The following is a 16811-nucleotide window of genomic DNA, read 5'->3' on the forward strand; positions in this document are numbered from 1 at the left end:
GGGGGCGAGTCTCTACGAAGCTATGTGAAGAGGTTCGACGGAAAGGTCCAATGATTCGAGAAATTAATCCCGAATCGGCGGCCTTGCGGCGATGAAGGGCCTCCCAAGGGGAGACTTAAAAAATGAGCTCATCAAGTGCGGAGGCCTGGGCTTGGATGCCGCCAGGAAGATGGCTGACCAAGCCATCAAGGTAGAGGACTATCACAAGACCTGGGTAGGCCCCAGCGAGGCCGGGCACTCAGAGAAGAAGAGCCGCCGGGAGGACAACCCGGATGAAAGACGCCGTGACAACAACGGGTCACGGTCCGATGAAAGACGCCGTGAGAATAATAGGTCACGGTCTGACAAATCTGCCAGGAAACAGGACTCGACGGGCGCCGGGTGGAGTTCGGGAACGTACCACCAGAGGCGGTATAATGATAAAACCCCTCTCGTCGTATCAGCCGCCGAGGTCTTCGCCCTGAGCAAAAACGAGGGCCAGAAGTGGGAGAGACCCCCCAAGCCAAAAAGTGACGGTGACACGAGCCAGTACTGTGAGTACCACGGCCACACCGGCCATTTAACCAACGACTGCCGACATCTGAAGAATGCCATTGAAGAGCTGATCCGGAAGGGGAGCCTCGGCAAGTACGTTGCCAAAGGCCAAAAGACTGACGCCGGCAGTTCAGGTAAGAAATCCGTCTTCGAACGGATAGGAGTGATCCATGTTGTCATCGGGGCAACGAGAACGGAGGGTCCGCTCATGGGCACAAACGACACCCGAACGAGCTATATCGTGCCATCAACTTTGTGCCCAACACAACGATCCCCGCTTCCAACATCCCCGATATGACCATTGGAAGGAAGGACTACGAAGGAGTCATCGCTCCTCACAAATGACCCACTTGTAGTCAATTTGGACATATCCAACCACCTGGTCAAGAGGTGCCCGATTGACACAGCGCGTACACGAACATCATGTTCGGGAGTGCTTCCTCGGCCTCGGCACCGAAAGTCAAGGACTTAAGCCCCGCACCAACCCATTGTACGGCTTCTCTGGGGCCGGCCTGGTACCACTGGGGTCAATCAGACTCCCGGTGATGTTCGGCGAAGGGAAGGCGGCTAAGAATGTCCTAGCCGAGTTCGTGGTCATTGACGGCTCGTCCGCCTACAATGTTCTCATAGGCCGAGTCACTCTGAGCGAGGCCGACGCGGTAATGTCCATCCGGGCCCTAACACTGATGTATGTCTCGGACCGGGGGGAAGCGCATAAGCTCGTCTCCAAGGACGAGAAGGACGAAGTGGTCAACGTCCAGATAGCTGCCAGAGGATGCAACATGCAATCCCTCAAAGTGGCAAAGAAATCAGAGAAAGGGAAAAGTCCATCCTTACAACAGGAGGGCGACCTCATGGATGCGATTGGTGGCTGACTGGGAAGGTGTGCCTTTGATGAGCCATTAGGACGCTGCTGATCTCATGAAAAACTTTATGTAGCGGCGGAGGTGTCCAAAACAGCTGTGGGCACCCCGACGCATGTTTTTATCTAATGAAAAATCGTCCAAGTCTTCCATCAAAATGTTCATTTTCCCCATAGTCACTAGGAAGCAGCAGACGCCGGCTCACACTGTCATACCGACAAGGGCGGCAGTCTCTATCAGTAAATAGACGCCGTCGCAGTCACCCCAAGTAGTAGACGCCACGGCAGTCACCCTAAGAGGTTTGACGCCGTCGCAGTCACTCCAAGTGGTAGACGCCGCGACAGTCTCCATCAAGAAGCAGGCGCCGTCGCAGTCACCCCAAGTAGTAGACGCCACGGCCATCACCCCAAGAGGTTTGACGCCGTCGCAGTCACTCCAAGTGGTAGACGCCACGGCTGTCTCTATCAAGAAGTAGGCGCCGTCGCAGTCACTCCAAGTGGTAGACGCCGCGGCAGTCTCCATCAAGAAGCAGGCGCCGTCGCAGTCACCCCAAGTAGTAGACGCCACGGCAGTCACCCCAAGAGGTTTGACGCCGTCGCAGTCACTCCAAGTGGTAGACGCCACGGCTGTCTCTATCAAGAAGTAGGCGCCGTCGCAGTCACTCCAAGTGGTAGACGCCACGGCAGTCACCCCAAGAGGTTTGACGCCGTCGCAGTCACTCCAAGTGGTAGACGCCACGGCAGTCGCTGACAAGAAACAAACACCGCGACGGTCCACGACCAAATAGATTGACACTCGCTGAAGCGATCAAAACGCCTCGGAAGCGTTAAACACAATTGAGATACGCACTCTAGACTGCCTCGGCCAAGCCGAGGCGGAAACAAAAAAGACGCTCAATTAATAACGTAAGAAGACAACCCAGACGAAGACGAGAAAAAAAAAACCTCGGCCAAGCCAGGGGCAAAGTAAAAACGCTAAAGTACAGTTGAGACGCTCAAATACTAGCGCAAGAAAAAGAAGTGAGGTAAAAACCTCGGCCAAGCCGGAGGAAGAAGAAACGAACTCTTATTAAGAGTAATAACAGGTTACAAGCAAGGAGAATGCAGACGACGGCCGCCCCCATAGGGATAAGCCTAAACACAACCTACCGAGAGTTTTACAACAAAACAAGGGAAAGAAAGACAAAAAGTTACAAGTATGTCTCCCTATGTCTGTTACTGCTTGCCATCAGCAGCGGTAGCAGCATCTTCTTCGATGGGCAACCCAGCAGTTTTCCTAGCAGCCTCAGCTTTAGCAGCCTCAGCCTTAGCCTCGGCAGCCTCAGCTTCCCTCATTCTCTTGGCTTCCTCATTGGCCGCCTTAGCCTTCTCAGCAAGGGCTGCTTCCTCCGCGGCCGCCTCTTTCTCTATCTTCACCCTCACCGCCTCCTTGGCCTTCTCCGCCACGGCCTCCTCCTTAGTTTCGAGCTTGTCGTCAAAAAGCTCGTTAAATTTGCTCCACGGAAAGGAACCATCAAGAGGGAAGAGCTCCCCAATCACTTCCCTGGCAGCTTCTTCGGCCAGATCCCGGAATTCGCCGCACATGTTAGGGAGCATAACGGTTTGGAGCATCTCAATGTCATCCTCCTTTTGTCTGATGATGGCCTCCTTGCTCCGAATCACCTTCCCCTGGATCTGAAACCGGTCCCTGAATTCATTCCTCTGCTGGAAATAAAGGTCGGCGTGCCTCTGAACAAGGTCACACTTCGCCAGCAGCTTTGCAACTTCGGCCGCAGCAGCCTCGGCCTTGGCTCTCTCAGCAAGGACCTCCTTCTCAGCGTCCTCCCTGAGTTTTCTCTCAGCCAAGAGCGCTTTCTCAGCATCCCCCCTAAGCCTCTGCTCATTGAGGAGATCCAACTTCGCCTTCACGGCCACCTTCTTAGTGGCATTAAGCTCAAAAGCGGATTGAGCCACGGCCTTCTCCTGCTCTATAATACGAGCACCGGTCAGCTCGTTCCACCTTGCCAGCCTCTCGATCAACCTCGCGCTTTCCGCTACAAGCTGGGAAGGGGAAACCTTATGGGATGAAGAGTCAGTGGTGACGTTTCGGTCACCAGCTTGCAGTCGGGAGGGGGAAGCCTTCCGGGATGAAGAGTCAAGGGCGACGTTATGATCACCACTGCGCGGGGATTCTCCTCCACTTGTCGCTCAATAAGAGCGACGGCCGACAATGGTGATCTACAAAATTTAATGAAAGCATCGATGTCGGTATGCATAGGCATGCCGAGAGCTGTCATCGGCGCGCTAATGAACAGCGCAGCGTAACCGAGCATCGGGATAGATCGGTACCATGCTTAGCCCTCTTGGCGAGGACGCATTTCCTCGCCAAAGGCGGCTAAACGGCAGCGGTAAAGGCTGTCTCCTTTCTCTTACGAACAAGGGGAGACCCCTCCTCATCGGAGTCCTCCCCATTGGTGATATCAACGATCTCCACCGTCTCCTTCCGAACAGGGGGGATGGGAGGTGGAACCGATGTCGACGCCATCGTCGCCGAAGGCTTTGTTTTTCGCGTATGGCGCGGCATATTGCTAACAACCTTCGCCTGGGCCTCCACCGCATTCAAGCTTTTCAGCTGCTGATCCATGAGATCATTCGGCGACGTCCGACGGTCATGGGTTAGAGCCTTGGGATGCAAGTTAGCAACGGTTTTATCTTTGTGCAGCCCCATTCTCCGGAGGATATCCTCAGACAAATCCGGTCCAAAGTGGTCTGCGAAGGAAACAAAGCAAGAGTTAAGTAGAAGAAATAAATCGAAGTTCGAAAAACAGGAACATTGAGAGCGGTGATGGGCCTCACACCGACCCCACTCACCCTGTGCTAGGGCCGGTATGAGGCCGACATGACAGAGCGGCTCATCCTGAAGAATGATCTGCGTTGGGGAATCCATCTTTTCGGCACCCCACTCTTGTCCGCCTCAAAAGCCTCATCGCGACTTCTCATCCTCTTTGAGAAGGACCTTGTTGGCATCCATCTTGAGCTTTTTCCGGGTGACCCATCTGTCATGCTCCGCCTTAGTCTCACACCGCAAGTTAACTTGGTGCCGAAAGCAATGAGCGTGGATAGTCATCCCAAGACCTTAACGTACACCCACCGATCTCTCCAGTCCTTGCAAGAAGTAAGTTTGTCAACAGAGACATAACCCTTCTCCATGTGCACACTGTACCATCCGACGCGGCCAGAGATTGACGGCTGGAGATGATGAAGCCGGCGGAATAAATTCACCGTTGGGGCCTCCCCTTGAAGAGACAAAGCCGAAGCAAAGCCGACTATGGTCCTAATAGCCAACGGGTGCAGTTGGGCAACGACAACGTTCATGGCCCTAATGATGGCCATAACGTACTCATTCAGCGGAAACCGGAGCCCGTACTCCAAGTGTCGCATGTATACGCCGGTGTGGCCCGGTGGAGGGCAACAGACGGCCTGACCCTCCTCAGGGATAACAATTTTGTATCCTCTGCCAAAGAAGAAATGGCCCTCGAAAAATGTCTCGCCGAACAATCGGCTAACTTATGGGCCCAAGCACGGTCAACGCGTACCTTACGGCGTCACCGTGATCCATAACGCATCGCCTCCCCTCTTTAGGACGAGCCTTTTCAAAGATCATCACCAAAATCGTCTGCGTCATCATCGACATCATCGTCATCCTCCCATTCCTCCAAAACTCGAGGATCAACTTCGGGAGAAGGAGACCTAGGGCCCCCGTGCCTTATCGAGGGCGTCCGGCTTCTCCTCCTCATCAAGACGCGACGGGGAACCCCTCGGCGCCGGTTTGCTAGTCCCGACATCAGCAGATGACATGTTTACAGTAAAAACTTACAAAGTTAAAAAATTGGAAAGTTTGTTTGTTTACCTTGAAGAAAAACACCCGCCGGAGTAACAACTCTGAAAATTAGAAGACAATGAAACCCTTGAAAGTTTAGAGAGGAAAATTTTGGAGAATGAAATTGGTGGCCAATTTCACGGGATAACTGCCCTATTTATAGGGAAAAGCCCATGAAGAAGGACCAATCAGAGAACAGCCCATGAAGCGTCAACCAATCAGCGTGCAGACACGTGTCGGACATGCAACCACGGGATGTCAATCGTTGCAACAGTTGAACGTCAATCAATGCAACAGTGACCAAGCGTCTTCAACACGCCCATTCACATCTCTCCGCCTATTCACCTTCCTCAACAAATTCCCAGGCATCATTCTCTGCCGCCACATGATCAACCAAGCTAGGTAGCGCGCCGGGGCAATCAAAAACAACCGGCACTCTCAACCCTGGTCTCGGCCAGCGTCACTTTCTTTTCCACATCGGATGCCCTTTACACATCCATGTGGAGGGGGGATATGGTACGGCCTAAGAAAGACCAGGCCGAGGTAGAAGAAGCCGACGCAGTAGAAGAAGCCGATGCAGAAAATTTTTCACAAATTACTTACGCAGAATATACGCTCAAGCATACATCGGAGCCCATACCACGGCATAGACTACGCTGGGGGCAAATTGATGGGGCATATTCTGCACCGCTGACCAAGTCAACATATTGAGCAAGGTCAAAGACGACCACAGCAAGTCAACAACTTAGACAGCCTAGCCGATGCAGCCCATCGCCCTGTCAGCCTGGGTCTCGGCATGGCAACCTGCCAGCCGGGGCACATACCCGCGTACTCATATCCAAGACCCCTTGGCGGTGAGTCAACAGGACCCGCCGGCCTGCCATAGGTCCCTCGGCCGAGGGGTAGATCAGTATTTCCACCTGCTAGCCACTTGGCCACTTGGCCACTACGTGATAAAAGGTGAAAGTCTATAAATACTCCTCAACCTTCATTGAGGAAAGGATCCACAATTTAACCTAAGAATCACTATTCATCTGGTATTATCTTACTTATCTCTCTACAATATACATTTAGTCAAGTAACAACAACTTATCCCATAAGTTTACTGACTTGAGCGTCGGAGTGAGTTCGCTCGGCCTCAAGCCGAGCCCTCAGTTTGTTCATCGTTTCAGGAGACCGAAAGGAGGATTCAAGCAAAGACGTCATTCTACGAGCTACGAGTGGTAACAAATATCTGCTCTGGAATTACACCCGGAACAATATATATATATATTCATTCGGTGAGAACGAGCTAGAATCATTAGAATATATACCATCTACACTTTTTTTTTAAAATTCTTAGATATACTTTAGACTATCGTAGGTACGCTTTTACACAAATTCTAGATACGCTTTTTAAAAAGGGTCATATTAAATATCGTCGACACTTTTACTAATTATCGTCGACTATTAACATAAGTTTTCAACATTGCCCCCATTACTTCCGCCCTTTCACTCTCTCTCTAAAATCTTTCTAAAAAGGACGATTTTTAAAAAGAAAAAAAACAAACAAAACAAGACGGTTTTTACAAAAAAATCGTAATTTAGTTTATGAAATTTTCGATAAACGGTTTTAAACATGTCGATAATGACGGTAACAACGATCAAGTTAGTAACGATGTTGAAGAGATATGTTTACGTTTTAATTATGTTTCATGTTTTAAACATGTCGACTTATGATGCCGTCGTGGTGCGTGGTTTCGCCGGTATTGTGGTGGGATCGCCGACATTTTGGGTGGTGGTGGTGGGGCCACTGGCAGTGAGGTGGTGTTGAGTTATGAGAGAGGATGGGTGGTGGGAGTTTACCGAGTGGTGTTGGATATTTTAATTTAATAAAGACCGTTAGATAGGTTTGAATCTTTTAGTGTGCGTTCTCACCGAATGATTGTTCTCACGGATCTTAACTCTCCCCCTCTCTCTCTCTGTGTGTAAATTATATAAATTATTACTGAAACCACATTGTAGGCAGCTAAATAAGTTTACTGAAACCACATTGTAGGCAGCAAAATAAGTTTACTGAATAATATAACTGAGTGAATGCAGTCCTTATCCGACGATGATCTAATATTCAAGAAAAACAAAGAATCAGAACTCAAATTTCTGCAGATTGATAGATGCAAAGATTTCTGCAGATTGGTAGAGGCAAAGATTCCTGAAACGGACCTTGCCAAGGTGATAAAGAACCAACAATGCAACCGCCCATGCCTTTAGCTTTACTTTCATGTAGGCCAGAACACCAAAGGGAGTTTAAAAATCAAATAAGATGGCAAGAAAGCAAGAGGGAGCATCATCATCAACATATACCACTTCCATATTGCACCTCCTCCTTAGAAATGTGACACCTTCAATGTCACCATAATCAGTTGTGCCACAAGCACCAGTGCCTCCTGCCTTCATGTCCATCGTTATCGCAACCAACAAAAACAAAATCAAAATGAAATGAACCACTACGTAAATGAAAGTAGTATACATTAAAAATGATGAGAAAATAAGAAAAGAAATAAGAGTGTAAACTGAAATTGAAAAGAATGAAACTGACCACATTCAGACACCTTCAACACCGTCACCTGCAACTCCGACCTCCTTCAGCTCTTAGGAAACCAAGCAGAATAATGAATCATGGCTACCATGCCATATATAAAGCTAAATAACAAGATTTCATACCAAACATCCACCAAAGTAACAGACAAGGAGACAGGGGGAGTTAAACAAATAAGTATGGAACATCAAATACTGCAGGTATAGATGACATATTACCATTGATTTGACTTAACCTAGAGCCTCACTTTTCCGCGATCATCCTCGCCCTAGAAAAAAAACTGCAAAATGGGTCTGGAAACAACATTGCAAGACAACTGAAAAAGGGTCTTTCGATGCGCATTTCGACAAAAAAGTTCAGTTACGCAATATGTCGAACACCTTGTATGCGTTCAGTATTTCAAAAAAATATACTCAAATATCATCCTTTACCAATTTGCAAGTCAGAAACAAAATTCGAAAGATGACAATAATGATTAGCATAAACGATTAAACCAAATTCTTCTTGTCATCTTCATTGTCGTCAGGGGCGTCTTAAAGTAAATGGAGGTCCGGTGCACCATAAAAATATGAGGCCCCAACTATGAATGCACATGTACAATATGTCGAGATTTGTATTAAATTTTATCAATAAACCTTGTAAATTTGGGGTTGCTAAAAGCGGAGGCCCGGTTCCGCCGCCCGTGGTTGCCCGTGGCCTTAGACACCCCTGATTCTCGTGCTACATTTTACTCATTTGATAGCAATAAAAGTTAAAACCTAATACCTGATGATGATGTAGAAGTAAGAGCCAAACTGGTAGACGATCAAATTCTGAAATAGAAGACATGAGAATGGAAGTGGAGTTGAGATCTGAACATACCTGACCGCTGGAGAGAGCTTAATCATCAAAATTGAGTAGCCTAGATGGATTACGCGGCAAAATTGAGTGGCTTGGATGAATCACTCGGCTAAAGTGAGTGGCTTGGATGAATCACTCGGCTAAAGTGAGTGGCTTGGATGGACAACTATTCCTAAGGGTAAGAACTGTTCTTAAGGATTTCACGGTTCATAAGCAACAGTGTGGACAACTTCTCATATTTTAGAAGGAAAGGAAGAGGAGCCTTTACCTTTGTCTAAAAAAAAAGGACGAGGAGCCTTTTGTGCCCTCTTCAATTTGTTTAGGGTTTACCTAAGTGGAGCTGACCACTAAGATTTCCTGCATTATCATTGTCTAAATTGGTCGCGTATACTGGAAAACAACTCATCCTCGATACTTGACAAACGAAAGCTCCCCCCTAAGAGCCCTACAAAATTATCACACAAGTGCACAATCACTCTAAAGCCCCTATACGTAGCATACCATCATTAATTGCAACATGGAATGACATTTCGATAACTCATTCTTTTTTTTTTCCTATCGTGTGTAAAGTATTGGTTCCAATTGATGAATTATATTAAATGAATGAACTAATTACAAAGCTTATAAATTTATACTAACATAGGTATTAACAGTAAGTTATAAGCAAGGTAACTAAAGACTAGAATCTAGGGTTAGTTATTAACAAATATTGACTAGTTACAACATGTGCTAATTATCTAGTTGTTGTGAGGTTGTTGCACAGTAGACATTGAGCTAGAGTGAACTTGGACTTTGTCATTCATATTATTAACATTCCCGCTCAAGATGGACGGTCGGAGACGAAGACCAATCTTGGAAGATAATTCGAAAAATCGAGGTTTATGCAATGGCTTCGTTAAAGTATCAGCTAGCTAGTCCGTCCCATTAATGTGTTATATTCGAATTGTTCCTTGACGAACATGTTCTTTGACAAAATGAAAGGCAATGGCAAGATGCTTCATCCGAGAGTGAAAAATCGGATTGACGGAGTAATGCGTGGCACTGAGATTATCGCAATAAATCGTTGGAGCTGGGATATTAGTGATACCAAGTTCAAGAAGTAGAGAATTGAGCCACAATAATTCTGTGGTCGTAGCAGCAATAGCACGGAACTCCGCTTCCATGGAAGACTGAGATAGAGCAGCTGCTTCTTAGAAGACCAAGAAATAGGATTTCCACCCAAGTAAACAAGGTACCCAGTTGTTGACACATAATCCGAGGGATCACCGCCCCAATTAGCGTCACAATAGGCGTGAAGACGGAGTGAGACGAATGACTGAAGTGAATACCAAGATGTAGAGTACCATGTAGATAACATAATAGGCGTTTTAGGGCAACCCAGTGTGTATGTGTCGGGTGAGTTAAAAATTGCGCCAGTTTGTTTACTGGAAACGCAATATCGGGTCGGGTAAGAGAAAGGTATTGTAAGCTACCAATTATAGCCCTATAGTCGGTTTCGTTTTTGACGGGTTGTAGGGGATCAACTATAAGAGGAGGGTGAGATAGCATAGGAGTAGAGGCAGGTTTGCAGTCCTGAAGATTAAATTTATGAACAAGGTCGGACAAATATTTCGTTTGATTTAAGTGTAACCCGTTTTTGGTAGGTGTGACCTATATTCCTAAGAAATAAGAAAGGGGTCCTAAATCTTTTAGCGAAAAATTTTTCGACAGATGTGAAATAAATTGGGATATTTGGTCTTTATTCGGTCCCGTGACGATAATATCGTCGACATAGACAAGAATAAAAAGGTTAATATGTGGTTTTCTTAAAATAAACAGTGACGGATCCGAGAGTGAGTTTCGAAAACCGTGACTAACCAGGTGAGACTTGAGAGAGGTGTACCATGCTCTCGGTGCTTGTTTGAGAGCATAGATAGTGTGACACCCCCATATAACGAGGAGCCTTAATTAGACCTTCCTCAGCATACAAGGGCATCACCATCTCGGTTGCCCTAGGTAAGTAATCATCAAAAGTCGATAAAAGAACAATTACAGTTATTTTACAAGTGTTACAGCTAAACTACCAGATGAAAGATACAACTCATCAACTATATACTACTCCTGTCATTACTCGTGAGGACTCATCCCAACCAGGACTCCAGCTAGTATCCAAGATAACACCTGCTAAGACGGATTGCTTACCATAAGGGATCACGTCAGACACAACAAGACAAACAAGACAAACCACACAAGGTCAGTAACTGAGGCAAGATACAACAATCGACTATCAACATATTACAAACACAACCAAACACACACACAGTCACAACCACTCCAACCAAACTCCGTCACCGACTGTCCACTGGAGCAGCCCTGCCAGTGGGGGACCGCAGCCGTTCCCACCTAAGCCCCGCTCATCATACCGAGCGATAACCCTGTCCCATTAATGTGCACATCCCCTCCCGTGGCGGGTTCCACGGAGGGCGAAACTAGGGCGCGAAGCCACTCCCGCAAGTGACTCCACTTAGCCGAGGACGCACCTCGAGAACCAGAGACAAACAATCACAGACAGCTGCATCACAACAACAACCAACGAAACAGTATACACCAACCGATTACCATAACACTCAACCACCAGATCACGACAAAGGTATAACAACGACCGACACACTAGACAACCAACAAAAACTGAGTAGGCGAACCTACCTTTGCGCGACTGCAGCGATTCCACGTCCACACACGCAACACCCATTAATCAAGCAACACCTAAACTTACAATACAATCCTCTATCACTACCATTCTAACTCTAATTGAAAACACAATGACAAAGATGATGATGACGACATACCTACTCGTAGAAATCTGGCAAAGAGACCGCTACCTGACTCAAGCAATTCACTCCTATGGCACAAGCATCCTTAAAGGCTCCCATGGGATGATCTATGGTGAAGAGAAGAGAAAGAGACGACATCTAGGTTTAGGGAAAGAGGCAGAAATGATTTGCGGTTTTAACAAAACACGACTATAAACCCTCGCTGGAAAGACGCTACTCGATCGAGTAACTGACGTACTCGATCGAGTGGCCCCTACTCGATCGAGTGCCCAAGCTACTCGATCGAGTAACCTCTACTCTATCGAGTACCACTCGTTTCTAAAGGCAATCAAGGCATAAGGTAACTCTGGCACGTATCACTAAGGGCTATTACATGCCCCCAAAGTCGGTCAACGTCGGTCAACGGGCCCCTAAAAAGACGGGTATTACAGTCTTCCCCCCTTAAAAAGAACTGTCCCCGAAATTCAACTCATCCTCCCCCAACCACAAGACAAGAAACCAATGTCGACCTAACCGTTCTCCCGACATAGGTCCACTATTCTCTAGAAGCACTATCCCACTATGTCATCATCATCAACTGTCCAACACCATATACACAAACTTCTACGAACCATAACTTTAATTACCAAATTCATAACATGCACCAACACGACCAACGACCATACTACTACGCCGAACTCTACAGACACGCAACTACGAGGCTATACTTTGACTAGTCAACAACTACCAACCCAAAATATGTCACGCAACGATCTAGTTACAATGCATGATTCAAAGTTGCGCCACTTCGCTACTGTTTCTGACATACTTATCTCTTTATGACTATCTTTTCATAGCGAATTACTCAACCTTTACTTAAACTTATAAATTACTCATCAAAACGATTAAACAGTTATAACTTCATGCTAGAAATATAACAAAGACAATAAGAAATATTACAAACAAACAAAAAAATTATTATAATTTCGGCCTTTTTCTTTTGCGACATTACTCTTCCCCTCTAAAAAGGAACATCGTCCCCGAAGTTCACCACTGAATTATTTTCTTGTCACCTACCCAACACATATCGCACCTTGTCGACATTACTCGCTAATTACCACAAACATCAACTTATAGATATATCTGCTACTTTACGAGAATGATTAACTACAATCATGAAGACATGTATGTACTCATTTGTATATAATGAAAATATGCAAATTATATGAAATAAATAATGAGTCTTTTCGATACGAAATAAGTTAGGTGTACATGTAAGCGTTGAGGATGTATATGAATGCAATAAGAACCAACTAATATTCTCACTATTCGTCACAAATCATCATTCATAAGCCAAGCACGACCCCTAAACATACCAAATTAACGACCAAAACATGTTACTAACCGTCAACAACCATGCTAAAGTCGAAACATGCAAAGATATAAACATTCAAACCATTTAATTCTCGAAAGGTCCCTGTAGCAGCGCTACTCGATCGAGTGTACTAGGTACTCGATCGAGCTGACCCTCCTCGATCGAGTGTCTTGGCTAATCGATCGAGTAGCCAGAGATCAGATTACTCTTTACTTGTCACACCTGCAACTACTCGATCGAGTGAGGGGCACTCGGTCGAGTGGCCAGAGGTCAAATGCTACTCCAAAATTTCCTGACACAACACAAAATAAATATATACACTATCGCATAACCGCGAGTCGGGATGATAACCCGACCACAAATCCTGCTACAAGTCTAGGAAAATCAAGTACGGCCTTATGGCCACCAATACAAACCGAATATAACAAGTACGAAACAAAATAAACTACTATCCGACACAACCAACAATCATAATCAAAATAGAAAGAAAGGAGTATCACTCCTGCTCTTGCTGCTCATCCATGACCTCATCCCCAACTCCGTCACCACCTGAGTGCCTGCTCCTGAAATCCCAAGGCCCGCATCATCCTCTGCTCCAACCTCTGGACTCATGTACCATGGGGTCAAACCGCTGTAAGGATAAGACTGAGGTGCTCCCCATGTGGACATGTCCACCCTGTAGGAGTGGAAAACCCCGCTGTAGTCTCCCACTCCTCTCCACCAAACTGGATGCGGTCCTGCGGTCCCAATACCCTGAGTATATGCCATCTCGTGCATGTTCCAGAGCGTCAGGATAGAGGACACTCTATCTGCTAGGTAGCTCACACGCGTCTCTGGTGTATCAAGGAAGGGATAGCTAGGAAACGGGTGTTGTGGTGGTACTGCCGGCTGTGGCTGGGTCTCAGCCATCCTCTCCCTCACACGGCGTGGTCCTCTCCCTATCCTGGGTATGTCCTCCGCAGCTCTCACATTCTCCCCCTTCCTCGGCTCGGGCATAACCTGAAGGATCCCCTGGTCGATGAAGTATGTCTGTCTCGCCGGAGGTGCATCCTCATCGTCCTCCTCATCAGAATCGGCAGATACCACTGCCGCAGCTAAAGGCGCAGCCGGTGGGAGGTGCTCAGGAGCTGGTATCTTCATCCAGCTCATGCCCCACACCCTCCAGGCTAGACTACCATCCTCTAAGGTTCTCAACCATTTCAGGTCGAGGAAGTAATCTCTGTCCATGGTAGGCACCGGGGTCGCTAAGGGAACGTACTCGGAGGAAGCCTCAAAAGAAGTTCGCTTTTCAGCTAACCGGGTGGCAATAGCACCACAACTCAGGAATCTAGTAATAGAAGAGGCCATCAAGGCAAGACTGGCACAAACCATGACGGGAGCATTAAAGGTCACCCTCTAGGTCCTCTCGGGGTTGAGGTAAGCCATCAAAAGCAACAACTCGTGGGAGTTTAACTTACTCATATCTGACCTCTCATAGAGAAGGTATGACACGGCACGTAGAAAGATCCTCAAGGTAACATGTTGCACTTCATTAATCAACATGCTACTAGCGGTGGGAGTTGACTTCTCGGTAATGCAGGGCATAAGGCGGCAAACTCCGCACTTAGCTGGAACGTCACGGAGAGATGCCTTGGGAGGCTTAGCCAAACCAAGGTGGGAAGCGAACAGGTCCATGGTTAAAACAAAACTGGTGTTCATAAGACGGAACTGCACCGTCTGCTCAGCCGGGTCGTACTTAAACGAGCTCATGAACTCTAAGGTCAGAAAAGCATAGGAATGCTTCCGTAAACGGTATAGCCCAGTGAACCCCAAAGTCTCGAATATATGACGGACATCCGTCTCAATCCTCAGGTCCTTTAAAAGTGTGGTGTCCATACAGCGAGTCGGTCTCATCTTTCGGGTTTGTAAGGCTACAAACCTCTCCCGTTGTGCGTAGTCTACAAAGACCACAGACGGATACTCTGGTACAGCTGGTACCACCGGTCCACTACCCTCCCCATCTTCGGGCTGGGCAGCCCTACTCCTCTCACTTTGTCTGGTCCCTAAGTTTAGTCTCAGCATCTATTTCAACATACCATTTAAGTACACCAACACATATGCACCAAAATATGCAAAGATACGCATATTAAATCATGAAAGAACCATCTAAGTACACACTATCACCTACAATTTCCCAATTTACAAGTAAGATTTCAAATTCTTATAGCTCAGACGGTCTTTACAGCTGTGAAAATTTTATCATAATTAACATGAATTAACTCAACTACTACAAATTTTAGGACTCAAATCTTCAAAATACATCCATGTACAACACGAATTTCCAATCATGTGAGACAAATTTTAATTTGAGGCACTTTTAAGATGGAGTTTTAAGACGAATTTTGAGGTGAAAAATCACAAAAATCAATTCCCCACATGGTATAAACAACATATATTACTCAATTTTACCCATTTTTCATGTATTAATCAATCAAAAATCACTCCAAATTATCAAACCCTAAGAATTTCGGTCACTACTATATGAAATTGCTATTCGATTTTTATATTATAAACATCAACAATCATAAAAGGGAAGCATCTAGATCATATTACAACAATTACAAGCAAATTTTCTCACATATAAATCAATTTTTCTGATTTTTCTATCATCCTAATTGTTCCTAGTTGATGAAAAGCATTAAAATAGGAAGGAAATTCATACCTTAATCAAACAGGAAGTGAAAGAACAAATAAATAAAAGCAAGGAAAATCACCAATTAGATCACCACAAACACAAGAATTCAAGAGCTTGAGAGAGATATAGGGGTTAGGGTTTGCGAGGTTGTGAGGAAGAGTAAGAAGAAAGAGTAAAGAAAAAGGGGTTTATGAACCCGTGAAATTGCCGGTACTGTAGCTTACTCGATCGAGTATGTAGGGTACTCGATCGAGTGCCCTCTACTCGATCGAGTAGGCGCTATTTGATCGAGTGACCGTAGGAAATTCCTACATCTCGACTTCATAGCTTTCTAACTAGATCGAGTGAGGTCTACTCGGTCTAGTAGGCACTCATACTCGGTCAAGTAAGGTTGGGTACGCGGTAGGAATTTACGAGATTAACTGAAGATTCCTGCAAAACAACATCACGTGTCGACTCCAAACCAAATTCGGAAGTCGTCACAGGTTATCATATTCGTTCACATTATACTATTACTACTCAAATGTATCGCAATGGTTTCACCAACTAAAATTCATACCATGTAATCCTATAACGAACTTCACACAACATAGTTTATCACACTATTAAATCATTCACGTATGCACTTAGGGCGTTATTTCATATCTAAACCTTTGTCTACAACGTCGCTAACAAACTTAAAATCGCATTACTCTAGACACTTATTTAGCATTGAAAATCCATGTATCATCCAAGTCTACTTAGCAATGTAACTATGCTTTAGCACAAACAACTAGTCTACTCAATTTAATCACGTCACATGCGGAAGCTTTCAACCATTCATATATTACATGCATCCATTACTATTCTGATAATTCTCATTACAATTCTACAACCCTTTAACTATCATCATTATTATCATTATGAAACTTAGAGATACTCATAGGGACTACCATTAAGAATAACTTGAAGCAAACACAGCCATCACCACATTTCTTATCTTATCACACGTTTGTACCCTTTTTACACACAGACTTCTATCACGCAAAACCCTTCACGTTTCTCATTAGTATCACACACAACTATTAGCTCCATTAGGAACTTTACCATATATTATTCTAACATAACTATTATGCACATACTAACTTCAACAGAGACTCAACCACAATCAAATCTATTATAATCACCATACACATTAGTCCGCTACTTTTGCCGGACCGTGGCGCGCACCCTTGCCCCTTCTCAAGGCAAGATGCAAGCGACAAGGCTCTACGTACTAGTGAGGGATCGCCCACTAGCACGATACTCGGGTCTCGGG

General features: G+C 45.8%; 1 protein-coding gene across 2 annotated transcripts in view; it reads left to right on the forward strand.

The window, feature by feature from the left end:
* LOC141633370 (MADS-box protein CMB1-like) overlaps positions 1–16811 on the forward strand; it is an 85318-nt gene that overhangs the window by 51564 nt on the left and 16943 nt on the right. The window contains exon 8 of one of the 2 annotated variants that reach the window (XM_074445860.1): positions 8614–8792. The exons of the other annotated variant lie outside the window; for it this stretch is intronic. Within the exon in view, the coding sequence (XP_074301961.1) occupies positions 8614–8698 (85 nt within the window). The 3' untranslated portion in view covers positions 8699–8792. Of the gene's footprint in view, positions 1–8613; positions 8793–16811 lie in introns of those variants that run through there. 2 annotated transcript variants of the gene reach the window in all.

Source organism: Silene latifolia, chromosome Y, assembly GCF_048544455.1.
Source record: "Silene latifolia isolate original U9 population chromosome Y, ASM4854445v1, whole genome shotgun sequence".
NCBI lineage: Eukaryota > Viridiplantae > Streptophyta > Magnoliopsida > Caryophyllales > Caryophyllaceae > Silene > Silene latifolia.